The sequence below is a fragment of the Ammodytes marinus genome (assembly GCF_949987685.1).
Source record: "Ammodytes marinus genome assembly, chromosome: 17".
Classification (NCBI taxonomy): Eukaryota; Metazoa; Chordata; class Actinopteri; order Uranoscopiformes; family Ammodytidae; genus Ammodytes; species Ammodytes marinus.
In genome coordinates, this window is record NC_137221.1 from 15232737 (window position 1) to 15260121 (window position 27385).

Genomic DNA, 27385 nt, shown 5'->3' on the forward strand with positions numbered 1-27385 from the left:
CCATCTGTGTGATGAAAGACAACCAGAGAGAACAATGTGACCAGGCTCCCGTTTTAATTTGTTACAGAGAAGCATCTGGTCACCATATAATTGTAAACTAATGATAAGCATTGTAGATATGTCATCTGTATGGATATCCAGCAGCACTGTCTTCTCTGAATCTAAAACACTTTGAAGACTCTAAGCACAATACCACCCCTAGGGTCATGGTGTTTTCACCAGCTTGCTTCCACCCATCAACTCCGTTCAGCTTTGTGCAGACAGACTGCGGGCGCATGTGTGCTGTGGGATTGTCCTGCGACTGACCCACCAACTTAACTGGCTGTCACAGGGAGTGAAGGGGCTTGCCAGTAAGCAGCTGTGGCCTTGGTGCAACAGACAGGCCTGTGGCCCCTCAGTTCCAAGTGTCTCTGTGCTTGCCAGAGACACAATAGTGTCAGTGTTGGTGGTGCTAAAGAGCCCGTTTGTTGACGTTGAAGATTTTGACAGAGTGGTCGGCGCTGGCGCTGGCAAGCTGAACCCAGGAGCTCTCCTCGTTCTCACTCCCTCCTTCAGTCTGTCCATCTCTCTCTCCACCTACGCGGCCGGTCCTGGGCCTCCAGCAGAGCCTCTTGATCGCCAACGCGTGGCTCTGTCTGTGAAAGGATGTGTAGTGAAGGGAAACAACGGGATACAGGAGACAAAATCCACACAAACACCATAACACACTCTGCTATACACCCTTCCTCAAATACAAAACATGTTCAAATAGACAGTCCTGAACTGCTCTCATTTGATCTGACGTTTATTAGACACACAGACACATGCACACACGAAAAGTATATTTAAAGTAGGGCTCTCTCTCTCGCTCTCCGTCTCTCGTAACTTCTGTCTCCACAACAGACAGCGCTGCACTGCCACAGATGTCTATGCCGATTCATTCACCATCGTCGTACTCATAGGCAAAAATATTGACACACACACACATACACACGGGGCGGGTGTCCGTTTACGCGGGAGACGGGACAGCTAGCAAACAGAATTGAGACACACGGAGGAAGATTGAGAGATACTTTTGAACCTACATTGTTGCACCCACTAAATCAATAATGCACAGACACTGCGGAGAATAAAGTAAGATGTCTTCCTACCTTCATGCTTATTTGCCCGAAGCATCCCATAAACCGTCCATAGAGCCCTCGGCCCCGCCCTTCCCCCTGCTTCTCTCTTTACTTTTCTCCCTTTCACCCGTGCGGGCTGTGTATGCAAGCTACAGGTGCAGCTCGGTGCAGCTGCACACCACTTTTGCACCGGGTCAAAGGGCATTATAGAAGTGCGATTAATCTGCGTTAATTTTTTTAATCACGTTAATTTTTCTGTGATTAATTAATCTAAATTAACGCGTTAATTTGACAGCCCTAATTTAAAGAAATCAAAAAGGCCCAGCATAGCTGGAGCACCCCCCTTTCAAAGTAATGCAATCATTCAAATCTAGAAGCCTCCATAACTTATAACACGACACCTCTACCTCTCTCCAGCCATCAAACTGAACCATACTCCTGTTACTGTGACACTGTCATTTACATCTAGTGCCAGTGGCCTTTTAAAGTTGCATCAGGAACTGAACTCCAGATGAACTGTGTGTCTGTGTCCGTGTGTGTGTGTGTTTGGCATGTGTACGTGCGTGTGTGTGTGTGTGTGTGTGTGTGAGATAAGGATACGTTGTGTCAGTCCCTCCACAGCTGTTCCAGTCGTTCCCACCAGCAGGCTCGTGGCCAGGGCTCCACCTGTACAGCAAGATCCTGCCACACTCCAGGCCCACTGCAAGCAGGTAGCTATGGAAGTCATCACAAGACACACACACACACACAAACACACACACACACACACACACACACACACAGACACACACACACACACGTTTATCCAAATCAAATTACACAAGATTTGAATGGCTTCATCAGCTTTAAATAAGGAAGAATAAGCAGTTTTCGTGCCATACGTTAAACTATAATGGATCAATTTGTACATACGGTATATCAATATACTGTCACACAGCCCACTATGCCCTGACCTTAAGTGATATTGGCTCATTGTAGTTTTTGCTGAGTGTTCTAATATCAAACGTGATGTTGAAGTCAGATCTCTTTTGTGTCCACACAATAATATATTCTGCATTGATTGGTAGTCTCTTCATTTCCATAGTTTCCTGCCAAGACTCAAGCATAAATGTGCTGAGCCACAGCAGTTAAGTTCTTCTGTACTTCCTTATGACTTAAGAATTACTTACAAAAAATAACTACTTTACATTATAATACTGGACAGTCTTTTTTTATTTTTCCCACATGCACTTTAGGTGAAGATTTTTGTTATTAAAAGCAGAATATTTTTATTTCCAAAGAAGTGCTTGGATAGATAATTCATGTATTTGTTTGCTGTTAAGATTAAATCAACAGTGATGTGTGATTGATTATCTACATTATATAAACCAATCACTTTAAGCTTTCGGAATTTTTCACAATGTCAGGCCATGATATAAAAAATACAGTGTGTATGTGTACGTGTGTGTGTGTGTGTGTGTGTGTGTGTGTGTGTGTGTGTGTGTTTATACCTGTTATCAGAGCAGAGAGTGGGGCAGAAAGCCACAGCGGTAGCAGAATCGCCCACATCCAAGTTTGAAGAACATGGCTTTATCTCAAGAGGAAGTGGAGAATCTCCACAGTCTTCTAAACTGCATGGGCCCCAGACGATCACCTGCACACACACCCAAACAGACATCAAATATGTTTCCGTAATAAAAATAAATTGAACGATGGCAGTGAAAGAAAATCTACAATGATGCTCACTTCACTTCAACAGTGCATTCATTATGTTACTACCTCAACTCGTCAGTTCGTCTCATCGACTTAAATGTAAAGACAAGATGCTACCAACATCTGAAAAAATTACCTTCTTGTCCCGACTGGATGTCACAAAGTATTTGCTGTCTGGGCTCCAGTCGCATGACCAGATGATTCGGCTGTGTACGGCTGTGGCCTTCCCTGTGTGTGCGTGCAGCGAGAACTGGGGCTCTGTGTGGATACATCAGACACAGGCAAGCACAAAGAGATTATATTAAGAGATGAATTCAACATGAAAATACTATTAGCGATCCCCAATCGCCACGTATGTTTTTTGTCCCATTTCATTCAGAGAACATGTCGACACTTGTTTGAATGATGATGGATGAGCCGCTATTCAAAAAAAAACATTGTGTCATGATTATTGTTGCATGACATCAGCGTGTCTGGATTCACCTCCGTCCCTGCTCTGTAGCAACAAAGCATCTCCGTAGAGACAAACAACTAAACAAAACAGATAAACCTTCATTCCAGCCCTCCATGTCATTTTGCTTTGGGGGTTTATGACCTGCTGCTGTTTACTTCCCCAGCCTAAGTCATTTCAGAGCCCAGATTGGTTTTCCCCAGAGAGCTTGTTTTGTATGCTGCTGGCAGCCGCCTGTCTGCGTAACATCGCTGCTCTCCACTGGCACTCACGCACTTGTGGGTCGGCATGTACACATGGCTGTAAAACCACAGTGTCACCACTAAAGCCTGAGTTAACCACCATATCATGTCTGTGTGCTCACAACTACCTCTCCCCACCGCTCTCTTTCTTTCTCAACAACATACACAAACACACTTATTTTAGAGTGTGTTGTTTGGGACACACACGTGTTGCACCGGCTCCTTCCATTAACACTCTCCTCTGAGGACCTTGAAGGGATCGAAGGGCAGTTCAGTCTGACCACACAGACATGGAGGACCAGACATGGACAAATGTAAAAGGAGTAAAAGAACGAAGAGACAACAAGCAAAATACATCGAGAAAGGTTTCACCGTTTAGATAGACAACAGCGCAAAAATAGAAAGAAAAGAGAGGAGCGCAACAGTGTCTCCTTAATGGAGATGTCGAGGAGGAAGAGGGAGGTAGACGAGGTAAAGGAGCGACAGAGAAGAAGGGAGGATGGTACGAGTCATTTTGTTTGTTCAGCTCTGTGTGTGTGTGTGTGTGTGTGTGTGTGTGTGTGTGTGTGTGTGTGTGTGTGTCTGTTTGTGTGCATTCTTCACAATCACCTTGAGTGATTCAGCAGCCAACCGGAACAGACGGGACCCCACCTCCCTTCCCCTCCTCTCACACACAACCCCCCCCCCCTGTGTGCAGTCAGAACAGCAGACTACAGCAGTGGTTAGCCTCTGTCAGGGCCCGTTATGACCATCCTGAGCTACCAAAACAGCCACCAGATGATGCCTTACAAGGTGCAGGTGGGAGATAATCCTCCGGGCTTAAATGTCATGTTAAACTAACCCGATATGAAGGATCGGGTTATTTTTTCAGACTATAACTATGTAGGTCTAGGAGGTTCTAGATCTGTTTTCATGTAATGACAGTGACTAAAACACTGTAGTCACCGGTCAAAACCTGGTCTGGGTTCATAATGATCAAACCTTAGAGAGATTACAGTATTTCCTCAATTACAGCCGAGTTAAAAAGTTTAAGAATTAGAGACATTTATCACATTTCATCAAGTTACTGCTTTTAATCCAAAGCGACTTCCAATGAGTGAATTCAACCATGAACGTCTAATTTATTCAGCCATTTTTAGTTCCTTGCAGTAGAGTGTAAAAGTGATCACATGATTAATCACATGAATGTTAAGAACAGAAATAACCAATCAGAGACGAGGATTTATCCAACGTCAACCATCCTCTTAAATTTGACTTTGCGATGGGTTAAACGGATGGCAAAAACAAAAGTATTTTAAATTTTTTTAATTATGCTGTTAATATATTCAAAAGGGATTAACAAATGTTGGTTAAATCATTTGAAAATGGTTGAAATTGAAACAAAAGGAACCGTGGAAGTGGAGCAGGACAGAAAGTCTGCTCCACTTCCTACATAAAAAAGTGGTGTAACAATGAATCCGATGTTCAAGTCAAATGCAGATAATATGATGTGTATAATTGGCAGTTCCACAGGAGAATTTAGGGCCTGCTCCACACCGTTGAAACTTGGCTATTCTGACAAGTCCTCCAGCAATAAATGAGGTTGAATGGGTGTACAGGAAAGAAATCTGTAGCTTTCTGCATATCAAGTGTCCATCTGAAAGCCTGTGTACACCTTTTCAAAGATTTGCTGCAACTACTATCAACAGTTGGACCCGTACTAAAAGATATCAACACCTGAAAAAATGCGAATATATATATGCAATGTTGAATAAAAAAAATAAAAAATACTTTATTTGCTCCTTTTCTTGGACTAGTTTCAGTCAATGCATGACTTGTTTGGTTCTTCACAGTATTAATTAAGGGATTCTTTTTTCAATCAGGCCAGCTTGAGTTGGAATTGGATTTGGAACAAATCTCCTCAGAGGGTTTACCTTATTTTAATTAATTTGAATTAGTGGAGCTGGTGTTGTCTGCCAGTCTTATATTGCCTCTTGTTGTGAATTTGTTTTGAAATTCACCCAAACATTTCTTTTAAATCCAGAGCTATTATCCTGTCCGTCCTCACAACTGAAATAACACAATTATTTAAAAGTGTATATTAGTCTCACCTGGACTTTCAGGTGTGGGCATGTTCCGTCTCCACAGAGACCAAGTGCGATCACGGGAGACAGCCAATAGGAGGCGTGCATCGGGGGAGAAGGCCATCTGGGTGACAGTGAGGGTGTGGCACGGCAGTGTCTGCAGCTGACGCCATGTGGCTGTACTCCACAGCAAGACTGCTGCATGCTCAGCTTTAGATGCCTGGAGAGACACTTTGGATTAGTATCTACAGAGAAAAACATTTATTTTGAATGACTTTATCTTTGAGAATCAAAAACTTATTTCTCCTTAGTGTATATATACTGTCTTCTCTGTGTTTTCTATCTCCCTCTTTGTATCTTTGCTATAAGGAAAACGCTTGCTTTCGTATTGGCAATAGAAGATGCAGCAGGTGGGTTGACAATGACATTGTAGTAGCAGGGAATAAAATGGAACATAATTGTGACAGGAGAAAGGAATAAATCAAAGCTGTGCAAAAAAACGTGAGATGGTGGAAAGCAAGGGGAGGAACGAGAGAGGTAAGGTAGAGATAAAGAGAGAGTCAAAGTGCATCAGAGTGATTGTATGCCAGAGGAAGACAGCAAAAAGAAAAACATCTGTGACGGCTGCCATCTGTGGGTGTATGTATCGATGTGTGTTTGTCGGCACAATCAAGGTCAGGATACGTTAGGAGCTATCAATACTTGACTGACAGCGCCTGTCTAACCCTGCCTGCAGAGTGTGTGTGCGCGTGTGTGTGTGTGTTTTATGGTGGGAATATGTGCAGGCAGAGTAAATATGTCGGTCAACTCCCTCCTCTCTGACCTCTTGCACTTTGCTAGACGTTATCACACTGACCTTGCATGCAGAGGCCACTACTGTCCGAGCGCTGTCAGAAGCCAGACAGAACATCTCGAAGCCGTGGCCGTACCTGGAGGAAGGACAATCAGAGAGAGATTCATCACAAACTGGATTCAAGATAACAACAGGTGGCGTCAACAACAGTCAGCCATTTTGGAGAATGCTTGTTGTCAAAATCAGTGAACATGTCCTCACTATCCTCTACTTGTCTGTACCATGTGTGCCTGAAAAAAAATCTAATTCTAATACACAGTCTAGGCTCTGTAAACAGGCATGTTGCTAGCTACGGTGGGCCCCCTTTGTTTACTTACCAGTTTACAGAGCCTAGGCTGCGGATTAACTCCAGATTCTTTTTCAGCGCACAAACATTACAAGGTACAGGTATATCACCGGGGTGTTTTTCAAATCGCAGCCTGCGTCTCAATGCAGAGAAATGCCTCCGCAAACCAGGGAGCTTTCGAAACACTGCAGCAATTTGGCCATTCGACGGTGGGAGTATTATTTACGCCACAAAAATGATCTGGCCACTTACTCATTTTAATGTTTCTATTATGCACTAAATGTTTCAAGGAGGTGAAGCCAAATGGAGGTAGAAAAATGCTTCCCAACACACACAATGCCCAACGTTGTGAGTAAACGGTCGGCGTCGTAAGTCAAGTTTATGGCGGATTGACAGGTAAATGGATTTAACATTGGCCACAAATGGAGGCCGTATATTCAGCCTTCAGAAAGGGGCTCAAGGGATGGCAGAAAAAAGCAGGAACCCTGATTGGCTGATTAATGTGGGGAGGGAGGGAGACAAAACAAGAGATTTGGGAAGTCCATCATTTTCAGCTATAATAAACCCCCATTGGGCAATAACTAAGACAATTTCATCTGGAAATGATGCCTCGTTAAGAGCGGATATTGAAACCTTGATGTCTTTGTAGGGAATGGGAGGATATTGGATGTGGTCTCATGACTAGGGATGTTGATTGCAAACAGCAGGTGAACTGAAACAAAAGACACATTTGGATACTCACAGTTTCTGGACCTCAGGCCAGAGTGTGTTCTGGAGAAGATGATCCTCTGGTGGGGGCTCTACACACACACACACACACACACACACACACACACACACACACACACACACACACACACACACACACACACACACACACACACACACACACACACACACACACACACACACACACACACACACACACACACACACACACACACACACACACACACACACACACACACACACACACACACACACACACACACACACACACACACACACACACACACACACACACACAAATATAACAGTCATTTGCAAGGTCCTGAAAACTGAGACTTTTTGAAATTCAAATACGACCAGTTTCCAATTTACTAAATGAGGTTGTAGCCCAAGTGGCTATCATAATTTCCCTCTGTTTAAATCCTTGTACTTTTAACCAAAAATGCGACAGACAGGATACTACTGAATGTGTGTGTATGTGAAAGGCGTATAAGTTAAAAGGAAAGAGTGAAGTACCATAGGACAAAGGAGTGAACTACAGGCTACATGGTAAGTTGAGAACACGATTGGTTCGCCTGTAGACAATTCTCTTTTACATTCACAAACAGCCTCTTTTAGCATTTAGCCTGCATACAGTTTCAGCGCCACAACTCGCCACCAAAAATAAAGCTATTACAAAACAACTGCAGCTTTATCTCCAATTGTTAACGTTGGCTGGCTTTTGAGAGGGATCAAATCCAGCCAGGGGCAAATCCTCTCTCCCTCACACCGCAGGCTCTGCACAAGCCTGCGCTGCTGCTGCCTTTGTGTGGCATGCCATTGAAAGCTAGACTCCTTGTGTTTCTTATTGGTCATCGGCTTCCTGTTTTTGCCTAATTGCGAGTTCTTCTCTCTTGCCTGCGGAATCCCAGTCCGACGAGTGAAAACGCAATTTGTTAACAACAGTCGCCTCACTTGGCTGCTCCCATCATAGCCTCGGGGTCATCGATACTTAAACTTGGCAATCACACAGGCCTGCTTTTCTAATTAGCATTGCAGATTAAGCAGGGGCTTCAATCTTGCTGATGACAGCCCTTGACACACACTCTAGCCCAGGGGTTTTATTAGCGCCATGCTACGTCCCCTTTATTTGACTCTCATCTGTTTCCAAACTGCCTGTTTCGTACAATTAGTTTCTCTATTGTGCCTTTGTTCTTCTGCTCTTCTTCCCCCTGCGTACCTCTGTGTCCTCCCTTTACATTAATGCAATACGATTCCCATTCCCAAAGCCATCCAGCTACGCTTGAATCTGAGATTTATTCTCTCTGATTTGCTACATACAACGACAGGCAAGCAGGAATATGAACAAATTAAATATTTATCGGGAGGTTTAAATTCAAATTGAGGGTTTATTGAGATACCTACTAAATTATAGAAAGGACAATGTTATGCTGAAAAAAAAGGATTGAAGAGGTTTACAGTACCGGTCATGATGAGGGGGTGGAAGTAGGACTCCTGGTATTGATGATCAGATTTACTGTTGAACTTCTCCTCATCTCCTTTGGTTTTGGGGGCAAGGTCGCCTGTGAATTTAAATTACATTTCTGTAATATTATTAATTAATATAAGTATTATATTTGACGACTTGAATATTCAAATGACAAGACATAAAAAGAATAGAAGAAAAAATTGTAAACAATCTCTCAATTTATTTAGGCACAGTTTTCTCAAACTACTGCATGGAGTTCATGAAAATGGATTATCCAAATGAAGTTGGCCCCAGCCCTGTCAGAGCTGAGAAAAAAAAACTATTACCTTGAAATACAGCCTTGTTGGAAAGACCCAATGCAGGTGTGCTGGCTCCTTCTGGCAGGTTGGCAGAGTCCTGGCAAATGAGCAAATGAATGAACAGGCATAAGCAAAGAAACCCATCAATAACTATTGGCCAGAGTGTAAATATGCGTCTCTAAAGGCCATGGACTTAATAACTTGACTATTTCTACGCATTGGAATAAAAATGTCTTCATTGAAATCATCAAAGTGGGTCATTTTCATTTGGCACTCACACTTGACGTCAACAGCTTTTCCTTTGAGGTCCCAGAAATGTTAGCAAAGTTCTCCACAAAATTACGAGGCGCTTGAAACACCCGCAGGACCTTCTCATCAGCACCGGACACAAACTGAAACCTTCCCACCATGGCCAGACAATGCATGTCGTATCCGTGGATCTGTGGCCGGGAGATTTCATGCCAGGTTGCCTTGCAGAGTGAAAAAAGACAAAAGGAAGATATAGTGTTAAAAAAAATAATGCAATTCTGGTCTTTAGGATTCAAACCACCTGTGTGTGGTTGCCAGGGAAAGTGCCAGTGTTTTAATAGATCTCTGATGTTTTTCTTGGCCTGACATGCAGGGCGTTTGTAAGCACGCCAAATACAACATTGAATCTCATGTTCAACATTTCCAGCTTAAGACAACTTGTTTTCACTAGAGAAGATGGAAGACCCCATTACAACTTCCGGATTTATTTTGGCGCTGGCCCGAGGTGGCAACATTCCAAACTGGCTTCTTGAAAAAATTTAATGAGTACATCATTATTTTTCTACTTAAACTGAATGCCAAACTGCCACGTTTTTTACCTTTACTTTGAGAAACTTTATAGTGATAATCCTGAGGTAAAGTAAGAAGTGGGCGAAGGGTTTTTCTGCAGCGCTGGATCGATCCATTTCATCCCTCAAAAACATATCATCACTTCTAAGGAACTCTTTATTCTTAAGTCATTGCTTGAAAAAATTCAATCAGTGACAAGTCTAAACATATTTGGGCATGTAGAAAAATATGAGGTTCAGACTTTATCTCACAAAAGGTTAATACCACTGGCCTGTGTTAAAAGGAGAGAAGCATACTAAGTAACCATTTCTCACCAGAGACAAGAAATAACCAGTTTTCTAGATCGTTTCATGAATAAAGAAATATGGCGTGGTGGGCGCATCATCACCACACAACACCAGCTCATTTAAATAAGATGAAAATCAACCAATGGAGGTGTTTTTCTGAAATCTCTAAAATTACGAGTATTGCAGTATTCCTATTATTCCTGATAGGAGTGAATGATATGACAATATAAGCTGTGAGATTTTTACTACATCGTTTATAGCAGGGTAACTATCGCTTTAATGTCTTTAGTCGCATTGGGCCATTGTGGTTAATGGTGCATCACTGAACAGAAAGAGGTTATTTGATGATGTAATTCCTAGGTGATTGCTAGTCTAGTTGTACCTGCTTGGCATCTTGTTTCCTCCATGGAGTGATTAGTCTGGTGGTCTGGTCCAATCCCACACTCAAGAGGAAGTCTCCCTCTGGATCCCAGCTCAGGTCCTGCACTGCGTTAAAGTGACCGGATATCACAACCCCAGGCCTCCACTGCCCCTGGTTAGACAGCGTTGCAAATGGTCAGTTTACAACCTTCATCCTATCTATATATTCAACTCTAAATTACACACCAACCCCCCCAGTCACATGATGGTATATATCCCAGCAAAGGTGTCCGTGATTGACAACGAAAGGAGAGAGGGTGATTAGAATTGAAGGTGTTGCTGTCTGAGAAACTGATCTGAATTAGCCATCAACACCTTCAACTTCTGTCACCCAGCTATCTCTGAGCGTACGTCGTCACTTCAGACCCCGACTCTTTCTCAGGGACACCCAACAAAGACACATGGGGGGAAAAGCCAGTCAAACTGAGTGGCAGACGGGAGACTCGGTGTGGCTAATTACACTACTAATCGCCCGTCTCTCACACAGTGTAGCTTTGTAGCAAATGCACATGCACTAAGCATGGAAATCACATTTTAAAGCGAATCAGGGGGAAAGTTTTACATTTTGCAAATACAGGAAACTATTTGTGTACTGTAACTGAACAAAGTGCATAGATACTGAAGCTTTATTGATTTGGCCATGTCGCTCACCTCTTTGTCTTGGTCTCTGCACCAGAGATGTAGTGCTCCGTGAAAAGCGTGAGCCAGGATCATGGAGCCATCTGGACTCATCTGGCAGCCGTAGAAGCCCAGAGTGTTGCCACCAACCTCCCCCACACGCACCTGGTGTGAGAGAAAAAAAAATCACGTTATATGTGGGGGGGGGGGGGGGGGGAGGGGCATCATTACCGATCAGAATAATCATCTCATTTTCCACTCTGACATCAGGTGGGTGAAGAACATTTGGTTTGTGGGTCAAAGTCACTGACACGGCAGACCAGGATTAAAGTATCCTGTATGTGCATCAACTGCCACATATGGGGGGGGGGGGGGGGGTGGGCGGGGAAAAAGAATGCTGCTTTTTCTTAGAGTTATTTGTTTCTCTCATCCTACATGACATCCAGACATGCAGTGTATAGCCTAGTTGTTGTGGAGGACACAGGTTTTGTGTTAAACCTACAAGGCACAGACTTTATATTTATTCGAAAGAAAAGGAGTGTGAAGAGGGGGAGGTTAGGTTTCTCGAATATGTTCTCAATCTCCCTCTAGGACTTATTAAAATGCAGCTCCCATAATGGTGGATGGAAGCAGAAAGAAAGGAAAAGAAAATTAAGCTGACAAGTCAGATGAGAAATTATGCAAAATGGGACTTATTATAGTTTAATAAGCTTTGTTGTGTTTGTTCTGACAAAATGCATTTGTCTCGCACAAAATGAAAGCAATTGCAGTGTGTGCAGCATGTCACACTAAACAAATAATCATGAAAAATGGCAAAAGCTTGAGAAGCGAGAGGGATTAACATAGATTGGATTTGGGTGAGAGCCTGTGACCCCCATGTGCAGAGGGCAGATCACGCAGACAGTCAAGGGTCCATGAGACCGGAGCTTTTGCTAGAAAAAAACAATCCAATTTAAAAAATGCTCATAATCACTCCCTCTACACTCAGACAAAAAAACGCTTGGAAAAAAATGTTGCTCCTTCAGGATTATGACCACCTGTCCAATCTCAGATACCTAGCTTTTGTTTTTCAACACAAAAGTTTTGCCCTGACACATAAAAAGCCCATTTCTATTTTAGTGCAGTTACCAATTACACAGAGGTCATTCCTAACTCACATTAAAGGTGCTGTAAGCGGAATGGTTCTTTTAGCTAACTTCCTGTCAGTTACTGCAGTTAGCAGTCCCCTCGCTCGTCCCTACGTCACCACATTAATGCACTGCGGTCTTCAAGCAGCGAGTTATCTAGCATCATCTCAGATCCTTAAAAGTGTGATAAAACATGATAAAAACCATCAAAACAGACATTGGAAAGGATTTTTACCTGCTCCGCCACTGTAGGCGCATAAACATTCATCCATCTGTCGCTCTGGCGTGCACCGGCAGTGAGACCATGAGTGAGACGGGTGTCGGTTTGTAGCGTTCTCTCTTGTGATAATAATTTCGGGATCCCCCGCAAAGTTTATTTGCCGAATACATGCAGAGCAGCTGACTGAGAGATCGGCTTTATGAAACGCGCACATTATGTAAGTGATCACTTTATGTATAAAGAGCGATTTAACACTTATATTAACATAAATAAACCGCTTACTTCACCTTTAAGGGTCTCTGAAGATTTGTTTTCTTTTGCAAATCAGAGAACAAAAAAGCATACAAGCCGTAAAACAGAGGTGTGGAGGTTTACAACTAAAAATGACATATACCAGGTGATAATAAGAAATAAAAAGCTTCTAATTAGTTCTCAAAATGCTAAAAATAAATCTAAATAAGTATTCATTCATCCTTCCTTTCATTGACATTAATATCTAGAGAGAACAGAAATTGCACATTAAAATAGAGAAAAGTGGATAATATAAATATCTCATCATGTTGCTTGGATTAGTGGTGGGATTCAATGCAGGATTATGGCAGTACACTCAAATAACTTGCAACAATGAGGAAAGTAATCAAAACATTTAAAGTGGTGATAAACAGGAACTTTTGCTAAAGAGAGATTTCTCTAAACATGAGCTGTCAATATTTGAAACTGAAACTGTCTCTTTAAATGAACTGGCATTTAAAAGGTGAAGTAAGCGATTTATTTATGTTAATATAAGTGTTCAATCGCTCTTTATTCATACAGTGATCACTTACATACCTGTAGTGTGCGCGTTTCATAAAGCCGATCTCTCAGTCACCCGCTCTGCATGTAATCAGCAAATAAACTTTTCGGGGATCCCGAAACTGATATCCAATCAGAAGAGAGAACGCTACAAACCGGCACCCGTCTCACTGCCGATGCACGCGCAGAGCAACAGATCGGTGAATGTTTATGCGCCTACAATGGCGGAGCAGGTAAAAATCCTTCCCAATGTCTGTTTTGATGGTTGTTATCACACTGACTTATCTGAGATGACGCTAGATAACTCACTGCTTGAAGACAGTGCATTAATGTGGTGACGTGGGGATGAGGGAAGGGACTGCTAACTGCAGTCAGTGACAGGAAATTAGCTAAACTGACCATTCCGCTTACAGAACCTTTAACTCTATAGTCCTGCACGAGGAGAACTTTATATTGACAGCTATAAGTGAAAGGCATGTGGGAAATCTTCATTATCTTTTATGAGTTCATACTTTGATATTTAACAAGTCAAAAGAGAACCTTTTTAAGGGCAGAGCATCTTCTTACTGCCACAAGGAATTCAAAGAATGAAAAGCCTTCTGGGGCCCTGGAGGTAAACTGGGCCCAGAGGGGAGATCTATTCAAATCCATTGCAGCAAAACCAAGCTTAGAGCACGCTACACTGCTCCTGTGGTCTATATCCTTATACGGCTATATAATATCTTCCCCATCTTTAATTAGCTCGGGCCTTAAATTATATGGACATCGACTGGGGAAATATGAGAAGCGCTACATTTGCATTTGATTGATAGAAATCTGGAAAAAAAATGTACAGCTAAGCCTGTTATCTTTTCTCTTTCTTTCTTCACAAAGTTTTGTTGTGCATCAGTTACATTTTTGGCAAACACGTTACACAGAAACAAAGCAGCAGGTGAGTATGTGAGTATGTGAGTGTGTGTGTGTGTGTGTGTGTGTGTGTGTGTGTGTGTGTGTGTGTGTGTGTGTGTGTGTGCGTGTGTGTGTGTGTGTTTATCTCCATACACGTCTACTTGTATTGAAACCAGCAACACATGTTAACACCATGCCTGTCTACTTTGTATTGCAGTGTAGTTGTGTCCTCGATCATCTGGCCTTCCTAAGGAGCTAGGGTTGGTCATCAATGACCTTCAAAATAACGCCTCTCTGCAGGCTGAAACACAGCGGAACTAATGACGGCAATAAAGGCATGCCTATGCTTTGAATGGCACCATCCTCCAGTCATCCGGAGAGAGAGGGAGATGATAAGGTAGAAACATAGATGTTAAGATTGAGAGACAAAGAGATGCAACATTAAGCAGATTGATTCTAAAATCCTGCACACGATAGCCTGCCGTAAATCATGCAAAAAAAAAAACTCAGAGGCAAAAAGCCATCATCTGTCTTTGTTTACGAGAGTGGGAACAATATGGATGAATGGCAGGCCTTATCGCTGGCCAGAGGGGTTACGGGGGAGGGATGGAACAAGGACAGCAAAGAAGAGAAGACATATATCATTTTTGAAAGGAGAGAAAGAGGGGGATGAGTGGCGAATGAGCCAGACCAGAAAATACCCATACAATGCGGAGTACAGGTGAGGTTCGGGGTAGGGTTGCTGGACGGGTCCCGGGATTTCGGGATTCCCGTGAAATGAGTCAGTCCGGGAGTACCGGAAATTGGCCGCGGGACCCGTCCTCCCGTTTTTTTTTTTTTCGTTTTTTTTGAGGGGGGATATATTTTTAAATATTATTTAGACAGGCAGGCATACGAAATACCAGCGCCTCTACAATACTGAAAGTGCTGTGTCCGAGGAAGAGTCTGATGATACCCAAGAATATGCGTATCAGCCAGAGCCAAGCGAGCAGACGATGACACAGAGCCTTACTGCACATCTGCAGCAGGCAGTCATTAGCCTCGTTAGAGATGTCGCCGTCTTGCTCAGACCTGCGCAATTATGACGCTCGGCTTGCTGAGCGCACAGCATTTTTGTTGTGCGCTCAGCAAGACGGGCTTCATAGTTGCGCAGGTCTGAGCAAGACGGCTCCAAGTCGAACGAGGCTAATGACTGCATGCAATGTCCCGAGCCAGACCAGAGGTATGGGAATGACCTCCACAAAATAATTTCAAACGAGTTTGCGCTCTTCGAGGCAACCAAAGAGCGACCCAAACACCTGCAGCAGCTCTACTCTGCACTTTCCACCATACAGCCGACGTCCGTGGAAGAAAGAGCGTTCTCGGTGTGCGGTCAGTTCCTGACAAAGCTCAGAAACAGGCTGAGCAGTGTTTCTTGAAGTCACACTTCATGAAAATAAAAGAAAGGAAAGCTGGAAAGTAATCTTGCTTAGCGTGTCAGTTTGAATAGGCTGTTAGTTCTGTCATGTCTTATTTCACACGTTAAGAGCAATCGGTAGTGCATTTTTTGTTATTTGCCTATCCTTTGGAAAATATTCAATTCAAACTGATTTCGTTCATAGAAATAAAAATAGATTGTTTGAAATACATTTGTTCGCCAAACACCGTTTTTTGGCCATGTTTTGATATTGAACCTCTGTGAAACATTTTTCGTATTTTCTTCATAAAAACACCGTTTTCAATAGGCCTATTTAACTTCTGGAAAATATTTTGCCTAATTTGAATGGCTTTTCTTCACGTTATTTAAGTAGAAATAAAACGTGATGTAATATAGCGTTGTTCTGCTGCATTTATTTATCTATTGGCATTGATTTAGTCCCATTAAAGTAGTATTAAAGGGCAATAATGGTTTCAACGGGAAATCCCGGGAAATCCCGTGAGGAGCTCTGAAATCCCGGGATTTGAAAAGGGGTCATTTCGGGAAATTTCAGCAACCCTAGTTCGGGGAACACCTGGGGTCAACCTGGTTTTGAAATCTATTTTTACTGACCGAGATGAACACACACACACACACCGACTGAAAAAAACCCACTGCGGTCAGTCTGAGATGTTAATCACCAGTGTGTCTCGTTAGTTAAGATGTGCTTTACGCAGCGGCGGGCCTCAGCCACCCCACTGCTCACCCTGCTCTCCATTCAATCTCACCAATTACTCTAATCAGTGTGACCAAGTGGAGGAGCACTTCTTTGCAAAAAAAAAAAAGGCTAATTAAGACACACAGGGCTATTTAGGGTCATTTAGCGCTACGGAATCTGCTTTGCCAACAACTTCAACGTCCATGTGTGTTAGGCATTATTCAAAAAAAAAAATCAAAAGAGGACCAAAGGCCTTTGATTCTGTGGAACATGTGAAGATAAGAAGGAAATGTAAATACAGCACACAGACATTTCATTGTTGCACATGTGGATCTGTGTGCGTCTGTGTGCGTCTGTATGCGTGTATGTGTGTGTGTGTGTGATAGAGAGACGGAGCTTCATAGGTTAAGCTTCCTTTGTAGACAGGGAACCTGTCAGTTCAAAGGGTTTGGCTCGCTTTTGAAAAAAAAATAAAATAAAAAACAGGTCAGAAGGAAAGGAAATGGAGGAGGAGAGGAATGGAGAGGAGACCTACACTTTCACATTCAACGCAAAAGTAATATCAGGGAGGGGTGGAGGGGGTTTGTTTGATTTATTCTTGGCTTCAATAGAAGAAGACAGAACTACGGTGGGGAGATTAGCCACACCTGACTTTATTGCAAATGTGGACTGCTGCTGACCACCTTTGTCTGGTAAGAAGAATATGTGACAGGCGCTCTTAGCTGCCGGCTCTAATCATGGTCCCTTTGTCGTAAAGCAGAATCAAAAATTTCACGGTTGCTCTTTTCACCGTGCTCTTTGTTTCTCCTCACTGTGAACGTGAAACCAGGAGATCAAAGGCTCCAAAATGGAACTGATCAATCAAAGTGGCAAATTCGTCTCATCACCTTAGAGTGTGAACACACGCCACAAAAGGTGGCGAGAGCAGTCATTTCTGTGCAGTGTATTTGTGATCCTGTGTAGGTCTCTTAGAATAGGTCCATTGTGTGAGTACACTGCGGCTGCCTGACACACATTCTGCCTGTATGGAGTTTGTGTCAAGATGTTGCAGCAACTTTTTTCCGATGAGCACGTGTTTCAGTTAGCTACGTGGAAAGGTAAAAAAAAAAAAAAAAAAAAAAAAAGGCTGTGGGGCAGATGGGCAGAGAGCAGCTTTTTCTTGTGCCATCCACACTTGTGTTAAATTTAGCCCCATTCTGGCATAACAGCAGCTGTTGGGAGCTAAGAGAGACGAGGTAGAGGGGAGAGAGCAGGAGAGAGAAAAAAATGTGAGTGAGAGAAAATAGGAAAGTGGGGGAGTGAGAGAAGAAGACAGGTCACGAAGGAAAAAACAAATAATAAAAAGAGAAAGGCGTTGCAGGCAGGGGGCTGTCTTACCACGAGCCTCCCCAATCCGCAGTTGGATTTGCTGGAGAATGGGCCTTCAAAGAGAGGGGCTTCGGTGTGAGCGAATGAGTGATAGGAGGGAAGATGGGGGAGGACAACCTCGGCTTGTCTAAGCTCACAGTGGTCCGCTTGGGCTTTGCGCCTCTTCATCACTGTCTATCACCTCTATTCCTGACACCTCAATGTCAGGGAGAGTGGGAAACCGACGTAGGGCCCACTGACAGCAGGAGAGAGAATACAAGAGGAGGGCTGCAGCTCCGGATCATGTCAAGAAGAGCTACTTAAAAGGAGAATACGACTAGAGAGCAAAATTGGTGTGCGTGTGTGTGTGTGTGTGTGTGTACAAACTCTGCCTTCTTTTCAGAGAGTGATGGACACTGTTGTGTATGTGTGTGTGTGTGTGTGTGTGTGTGTGTGTGTGTGTGTGTGTGTGTGTGTGTGTGTGTGTGTGTGTGTGTGTGTGTGTGTGTGTGTGTGTCTGTTTATCTGAATAGGCACTACTTGTATTGAAGCCAGCAAACACTCACCTGCTCCACCCAGACTCCTGATCCCTCTTCAGGAGCCCAGAGGATCATGGTTTTGTCCATGGAGGCAGAGAGCAGACTGAGAGGCTGTTGCAGCTCGCCGCCTGCAGGGGGAGACAGAGACACTTGACAACCCCGTACAGGAGCAGCATACACAGCAAATAAAGGGCAACGGGTATAGAAGGCCAGTTTTTGTTTGCCAACTGAAGTCTACTCACACCACCTGCCTGCTGCATTTGTCTGTGACGTTCCATTATCAGAATGTTTATTTTATTGCTTTTTAATTTGATTTAACATGACCATTACTGTTTGTCTTGTTGTTTTTTGTTGTTTTATTTTTATTTTGTATTACTGTTTTCTTAATACAACCGTATTTGTGTGTATGTTTCTTCCTTTACTTCTTGTATAACTTTTTCATGTATATTCTCATTGGCCACGGCTATAATTAGGTTGTCTAGTTACATGCCATTCTGTTGTTTTGTTTGTTTTTTGTGTATGTTTGTGCAAAATGGATGTTGAAAACTCAATAAAAATATAAATCATAAAAAAAAAGAATGTTTATTTTATGTTTTTTATTTATTTATTGTTTTTTGGGGAGGGGCAGAAAGAGAAATACGTTGTTAAAGGAATACTTCACCCATAAGGAACCGGTGTTGTATCATTATAAAATCACTAATATAATATAATGAATGAGGTTTTTCTTCCCTCAGTCTTCTTTTGGCCCATCTGTCATGTTATTTATTTTCCCATGTGTGACATCACATATGGGGAAAATGTAGGGTTAGACAGTGAGACCATAAAACACTCTTTCTGCCTTTTATTAGGCTAGGATGAACCGATTTCTAAAATGTTTGCACATTTATACTACATAGGATCTCAGAGTTTAATATACCTTCATATTTTCACCGGTGAAGTAGGTCTTTAAGCAGAAATGTGTTTTTTTTACCAATCATCTCACAATGGCCTCAGAACTACCTCCAGAGCAACTGCATGTGACTTCTACTATTAATTCTAAGGTTGCACAGTAACCATGATCACGATTTGTCTGCACAGTTGGTAGCATTTGATACTGACAATTTTGTATTCTGGTTGCCTGTTTTGAAATTTAAAATCATTAATTATTGTTTAGAAAGCCGGAAAATAATCAAGCCGAAAATTATTATTCAAATATGGACTACCGTTGCCATAATTTCATCATAATTGTATAGATTTACTTTATTTGAAGTATCTAAACATGGTCATGTGTGACAGGATTTGATGTAATAAGCTTTTTAAGGCATACCAGAGTTTTAGAGAGAAGGTTTAGCACAACCATCAGCATTTCCCCTGACAACAAATTAAGCCAATAAGTAAGACAAAGGCAAAGAGACAATGTCTCTGAGCTTAACATGCAAGCCTTTACTTCCCCATGCTGTTGAAACAGAATTAATGAGAGGAAATGTTTAGAAGGGAACTGAAGGAATCCCTTTTTGATCCAAACAGCTAAAGTCATTGCCAATTATCTAAACGTGTTAGTGAATAATGATATAGTACCCTGGTTTTGAATCCCCTTACCTTTGTAGTGAGGAGGCTGCCAGTGGACTCCATAGACCCAGTTCTCGTGGCCTGCCAGGACCGTCTCAAGAGACACAGCGAACACTGAGGAAAACCAGATATCAATTTTATACTATAAACAAGAAAACGAGAAGAAATCTTTCTTTTTGTGTCCAACTAAATGCAATTTGTAGGGCATTTCATAAAGAAAACAATTAAGCGTGTGCTAAACTGATGAAAGGTTAACACATTTTTATTGGTTCTTTATGGAGGTCGACAACCACCAGGTGCCATTAATTCATCGGAAAAGCGCCTCTCTTCATTTGGTTAATTAGCACCCTTTTTTATAATGGAGCCTGCGTGGCCTAGCGCTCACCTCTCTCCGCTGCTTCAAAAATGTCCTCTTTCATTTTGATGATGGTGTGATCGTCCTCTGTGCGGGCGTCTGTCCCAGACTTGGCACACAGCCTCCACACTCTGATCAGACAGTCCTGTGAGCAGCTGGCTAATAACAGCTCCCCACCTGAAAAGAGTCACAGAGAAAGAAAACATCGCTGAGTGAAAACATTTTTCAATGTAAACTCCTCAATTTACCCTATCACTGGATGTATCAACATTTGACTGTGTTGTGGTGTGTGGCATCAGTCGAATGAAGTTTAATTCTTAATCGGTGTCAGGTTAATAAAACGTAAACCTGCTGCTAGCAAACAGTTGTTTATCTACACACCCAAGCAGAATGTTTTATTCAATTATTTGTAAGAACTATTATCAAGGCATTAGAGCTGGATGCTGCAGACTGTGACATGGCCAGTAAGACAGCAGGAGTACAGGCCAAATGTACACAGACAGGTGTATACAGCCCATGTCACCATTTCTGAGTGCCCTCGTCTGTCACATTAAGCGTTTCAGGTTCAGCCCAATGGCCACTGGCCCAGTTTTGCCTCTGCCAAGATAAACAGAAAGCATTAAAAATATGTAGTTTGTCGCTGCCACCTAAGGCCTCATCAACGCTGGGAAACAGAGGAGGAAAGCCAATCATGTTTGTCAGTCATAATGTAATTCAAGATTCAAGAAGTGTATTTGTCATATGCACAACAAAAAATAATAGCAGCAGTCATTGGCAAAGAAATGCCTAGGCCTCAGGCTCCTCCCAGCAATGCAACAGAAGAAGAGAAAACAGAAGTGAAGAGAGCAACACCTGAGACACAAAAGGACACAGTGCTAATCAAAGTGTAGAGACAAAGTGTAGAGACAAAGTGCACCATATAAATATAAAGTCAATTTAGAACACAAAATAATGACATTGGCGATGATGACAGTGGTCATTTGTTTTGCTACCAAATGGACACAGATTGGCAGCTGACTCACAGACCTCATATCAGCTCAGAGATGACCAGATGAAAAAAATGTCATATGCTTCCTGATAAATCATTGATAATGACCAAGAATGAACTGGGGAAAGCCCATTGGTTACAATACATAATGATGATAATATGCAGATTGTATTTTACTACTGAGATTGAGGTAAAGAAAGTCGCAATTTTATAAAATAGGATAATGGTAGAAATGCAAAAAAAAAAAATTAGCATCATGCTCTGAATGCCAGTGTTTAACAGCGATGAGAGATTACACCTCTAATGCTGCAAATTGCCATCTGGCTAGTCATAAAAAAGAGCAGAATGATTTATTTAGCTACTACCACAGTGGCTAGAGGGTGTTGTCATTCCTACGGGGATATTTCATATAAATAAATGTCTCTGTGTCTCTTTGCCTGGGCCTTGGTTTGGCAGCATTGTAGTGGGATGGACAAACTGATGAAGAGGGCTGGTTTAGGAGATGAAATAGCTTTTTCACAGTCGGAACAGTGCTCTAATGAAGTGCCCTTTGCAAATGTTACACAATTTGTAGCGCCTGGATTGGATCCATACATTGATTTGTGCTATCACAACCACAACACTGATTAGCACACTGATTGGTGATGCTGGACTAGAAGCAAGCTTGACTTAAAAGCTGTACACACAGTGTGTAGGTTAGCTTGTTTTCAATGCTCTTATGATCCTAAAAGAGAAATGTATGCATTCTCTCTCTTCACTTTAAGAAAGAACATATGCGCTCTCATCCAAATGGTTGAAGGTTGTGACTGAAAGTCTCTCCACCCACCGCCAGCATTGAGTACAAGTTATCTGACTCTGTCAAAAGACCAATATTATCTTACTTTGCAGGCTTGCTTAGGATAAACCAAGGATAATGGAGAGCCACAAGCACAAGCATTAAACCTTCAGAATACAAAGACCACCATATCAGAAACCAGCAGGTGTAACACATTTCAAAATTGCTATTATATGCATGCACAAACTTGAAAACTTCCTAAAGACCATTTTTTTCTTTTCTTATTATCGAAAGACACTGGACCCTTAGCCACATTTTTAAACTTACCACACCATAAACGTAATGTTGGCTGCCTAAACCAAAGAAGCTTATAGCAGAAAAAACAACGTTGGAATATTGATTCAAAGAATCAAAAAAACAAAATAAAATGTATTTTTAGTAAAGACTGAAATAATAGAGAGCAACCATTAGCATACTGGGATAGTAACAGTAGCACTCACCTTGAGAAGTCCATGCCACTCCACGAACCCAGTCCTCATGTCCTTGCAGAGACATGGCTTTCTGGAGCTGTCGTAAAGGAATTTAAAAAGTTTAAATTTCGCATTCAAAAGCGTTGGCAGAGAATACGTCAATGAGCTGTCCCTTAAGAGAGCATCAGTCTGAGCTCACCTGTCCATGGGCCTGCACATACAGATGCACCTGAGAGTTATCGCCCCCACAGGCCAGTATGGGAACTGTGAGAAAAAGGAAGTGAGGTTATGTATTTTACATGTCATGTAAGTAGACACAGACACACACATGGCAGGTTGTATTCATTTACCTCAGGCTTAGTTTTTATATACAGGGGGAGAGGGGTAGGGAAGGATGAAGAAAAGCATGACGAAAAGCATGTAAACTAGAAAGGCGAAATGACTTGCGACACTTCAAAATGCAGGCTGCATTTGGAGTATGACATTTGGCTAAAGGCTTTAAAGCAGTGGTGCAAATTGAGATGGATGACGTGTGAGAGGGAAATTGTCTTTGTGTGTGCGAGTGTCTGTGTGTGGTGGTTTAGCAACGTAAAGGATGTCTATGTAGGAAGAGCTTAGGCTTACCTCTGCTGCCTGGCAACAGCGCCAGAGAGACATCCATCATGAAACTGCTGCCAAATGATAAGGTATGGAGGCACTCGGCTGAGGAACACACATGCACATGGAATTAACCTCTGACACAACACTATCAATACTGATACACAACAAAATAATAAAAAATAAAATATATATTATATATTATATATTATGTTACACTTTGTTTCTTTGTTTCTGTGTGAACAGAGTTGCACGTGAAATAATTTATTTTGACTGTTCCTGTGCAAAATATTTTCCAAAAGATACATTTATTTGTTTGCCTCCCCTCATATGTCTCAAAAGTCTTTGAAGCTGCCAATATCTGCATACTGCCTGGCCCCAACAAAACAAAGGTAGTACTTTTAACTGGGAATACACCCCAAGGTTACGGCCGCTCTGCACACACACAAACACACACATCACACACACATCACACACACTTCATTTCCATGACTGTCAAGCAGAATCAGTGTTCATCTGCAGGTGGGCAGACTCGTTCAACAAAGGGGAAACTGTTGTGGGTGACAGCTTTGACAAAAAAGGACAGTAGATATAAATGACAGCTTGGGACACCACAGACACTCAACTACATACAGAAAAATAAATACATATTATAATTAAAATTAGTTTTATCAACTAAAATGTATTAGGAACTTTGAAGACTACAGGGAAAGGTAACACAGTATGAACAGTAATTTCTGTTCATACTAAACATGTGACATTTTGTTCTACAAAGATACAATATAGTAGATGCCATGCATCATAAACAGTTCCGCAGCACTGCAGAGGTGAGGCAAATAAATGCTCATCCTGTCATTAAACATTGCCATGCCCCTTGGCAGCCACTAGGGGGCAGCTAGTCTAAATCTATGGTTTAATACAATTTAGTTAATTATTATTTATTCATTTATCAAGTTATATGTGAGACTGTTACTTTCTGGATAGAGTCCTATATAAAAAAAATAGGTTGGTGGTTTGGAACTTGGGATCTGACAAATTAAATGAGTCAAAAGATGAATACTTGGGCACAAACACAAAATGATGTATGGAATTGACTTTTTTCTTGAGAAACATTGGATTATATGACCTCTTTATGTCTCTAAAATTATTCAAATAAATCTGAATTGCTCCCAGCACACAGTTGTTCATGGCAGGGTTTGTGTGTCTCTCTCTCTCTCTCTTACCTTCTTTGGCTTGATCACAGAGCCACAGTCTGAGTGTGGAGTCTGCTGCTGAGGAGGCCACCATGACCTTTGAGTCCTCCACATAGATGGCATCCACAGCACAAACGGGAGCAGTGTGGCCCTTACACTCCACTGACTGGATGAACTGGACAGAAGAGAGCACACTTAATTGAAAAAAAGAAATCTACAAAAGAGAAAGAAAGAAAGAGAGAGAGCAAGCGAGAGAGAGAGAGAGAGAGAGAGAGAGAGAGAGAGAGAGCGAGAGAGAGAAGTTTACATTACCTTCTCATTCTGAGCCTCCCACACAATGAGCCGGTTGTCGGAGCCTCCTGAGACAAGATGGCTCTCTGGAGCTGCCACAACAAAAACAAAATCAGGTAAATAGCCAGGTTAGTCTGAGGCAGTTTTTCATAGTTTGGTTGGTCTATGCCACTTACCTATGCAACCATTCTCCCTGCAGCTGTCAGAATATATAACCAGCACTGCTCATACACATACTTTACCACTGCATTATTTCTCCACACTGTTTTTCTACTAATGTATTGTATCAGACTTTCTGTTGGTTAATTTACTTTAATTGTGTTACTTGTTTTACTGTACATTTGTTTAATTATTGTTATTATGCCTTGTACTATAGTGCCCTGTATCTTTTGCTGCTGTAACAATGTAAATGTCCCTGCTGTGGGACAAGAACAAGAATGAATAACTTGCATTATCGTACATTTTAATGCTACTGTATCTATCTTAGATTAAGCTTTCTGCGGTTTAGACATGTCGGCAAAGGGAATTTATAAATTGTTTTAAAGCCAAACAGTATTTAAGACTTACACAATTTGATTTAGTTTTAGATCCATAGTGGTGGCAAAACAAAATGACGACACAAAAGTAGAAAAAGATCCCAACCAGATGTGAAACAGCTGCACAACTATCCTCTCTCCTCACTCACCACAGTCGTCTCTGTGAACCCACTGCACTGCGTTGACTCTGCCCGTGTGTCCATTCAGCACGGCCACCACTCTCCTCTCCTGCAGTAAAACCAAACGATGTGTTCACTGAAGTAATGAACAATATATACACATTTGTTTACAACTTTGTGGACCATGCTCAGTTATCGTCAGCTGTAGCAGCTTACTTTCCAGTAGACAGTATACACATGTTTACTACCTGTGGGTCGTAGAGAGCAACGGAGTTACATGTCCCAAAGGCAATGGTCCTTCCGCGACTCCAAGAAACAACATTTGGCGTTCTGTTTGCACAACAAGATACATGGCATGTTTCTATCACGGCCGCCGCCATCTTGACAGTAGCTGGTGTTGCTGTAAATGTTGCTGTAGCTAAACCGCCTCGTGCTGTCAAAAGTTCCGCATACACAACCGCCCGACGGTCCGACCAGAGACTGTGATAAGGATTTAGACCCGTTTTCACTCATTAAGTCATACGCAATTATATTTGTATTATTTCCTATAATGTTTTAAAGTGGTTTCAATGTCGATGAGAAGCAAATACTAAAGCGTTTTGATTTTAACCATGATTTTAACACACTTAAATACACCGCTGTGTAGTGGCCACTAGAGGGGGTAAGACCATTACAAAATGCAAAGGCTACTCCAATTTAAATTGGTCATAAAAATCTAAATCATTGCACATCTATAGTCATAAAAAAGCTTTATGAGCGCATTAGATGAACTTCGCCTTTTTAAGACCATAATTAGACATCAGTGCAACATGTAAAATATCTAGAGTATCAAGCAGATTAGGCCATAGTAGCATATTAAAGATTACATGATTTAAAGTAATTTAATAACGTTTTTAAAAAAAACAGAGGTTAAACTTGAGGGTATTATAATTTGCTCTAATTATTGTTTTCTTTTGGGAGTTATAGGTCAGACCAAAAACAGAGCTCATGGGGATTAATGCCTTTTCTGCAGAGATTTCAGAAGGATGGATCTCAGGACATTTGAACATTGGTCTTCTGGTTGGTACCCACATTTATAAAGTTACACTATTGCCTCAGTCTAGTGTCAGTAAATGGCACTTACCACCCTGCATTTGTTGAAAAGTCTACAATAAGAAAGGCCATTTCCTATGATAACAGGAGCGTTCATGTGTATCTACCTGCATATGGGTCTTCTTTTAACCATTCATGCATTTAATTTTTTCTAAAGCGAAGGAAAACCAGATCCAAAACACTGCATATAAACCAAATGACTGATGACTTTTTGCAATATTTTTTAAATTGCCCCATCAACAGTCAAGAAGCCACAGTGTACACACAATGCTGTGTCAGACTGTATTATCTCCTTGCCTAGTGTTGACTGAGGGTGACTGGTCGCAGCTGAGGTAACTGCCAGACAGACAGACAGCTTTGCTTGTTTAAAAACAGCCCAGGGCCCTTTGGATTTCAAAGGTTGAGGCGACACTTTTGTCACAAGGAGTTTCAAGCATCCACTTGACATGATCAGCGGGAAAAATGTGATGGCATGGCAGCTGTGAACCCTTGAGATGATAAATGACAATGTATTAACGAGAAACGGGGATAGGGCCCATTAGTATGAGCAAGTGATAAGGGACGAAGGAGGGGTAGCTGGGTCCTTTTTTGGCTTGCATCGGATCGTGCTGACTTGTGGTTTATGTGCGTGACAAAGACAAAACAGAAGCACTGTCACCGGCACTTCAGTAGGAAATAGATGTGCTCAACTTGCTATTGTTGTCCCCTCCTCACTCAGTCTGGGGCAGACAGGATTTAGACAGACCTGGCGGGGTGAAACGACCTCTCTGTGTAGAGTATACCGATGCATCTATGGCTCTCATCTCAGGAGTGGCAGCTAGGCAATTTCTGGGATGTAGCCAAACAGCTGCGCCAGTGAAAAACATCTTTGTTATCTTTGTACAGCTTTGACTATGCATTTATCATCCTCTGTTGGTGCCTGGTTCCACGCTGCAGGCTTAGTTTGATCAAAGGTAATAGGTCACAGGAGGCGAGAAAGGGACAGGTTTTGTGTAGGAGAGATCCTGTCCTATTTTCCACTCCAAAGAATGCCAGGATACGCCTTTGTGTGGTTTTTGTGAACGTGT

At 42.1% G+C, this 27385-nt stretch overlaps 1 protein-coding gene across 2 annotated transcripts; it reads right to left on the reverse strand.

Annotated features, from left to right (window-relative positions):
- On the reverse strand, positions 1 to 25606 carry elp2 (elongator acetyltransferase complex subunit 2; the record flags this gene model as incomplete). 2 transcript variants are annotated; one of them, XM_080045921.1, is made up of 22 exons in its annotated part: positions 1 to 635; positions 1701 to 1814; positions 2591 to 2733; positions 2929 to 3050; positions 5576 to 5768; positions 6405 to 6477; positions 7430 to 7487; positions 8880 to 8978; positions 9211 to 9280; positions 9462 to 9653; positions 10672 to 10821; positions 11361 to 11492; positions 18382 to 18482; positions 19933 to 20016; positions 20288 to 20434; positions 22521 to 22587; positions 22690 to 22754; positions 23115 to 23192; positions 24311 to 24446; positions 24593 to 24663; positions 25257 to 25335; positions 25475 to 25606. In XM_080045921.1, the coding sequence occupies 22 exons, from the start codon at positions 25604 to 25606 to the stop codon at positions 452 to 454; spliced, it is 2490 nt and encodes an 829-aa protein (XP_079902047.1). In that variant the 3' UTR covers positions 1 to 451. The 2 variants fall into 2 exon arrangements, with proteins under 2 accessions (XP_079902047.1, XP_079902046.1); XM_080045920.1 differs by having other exon boundaries at positions 24311 to 24455.
- Between the last annotated feature and the right edge of the window lie 1779 nt (positions 25607 to 27385).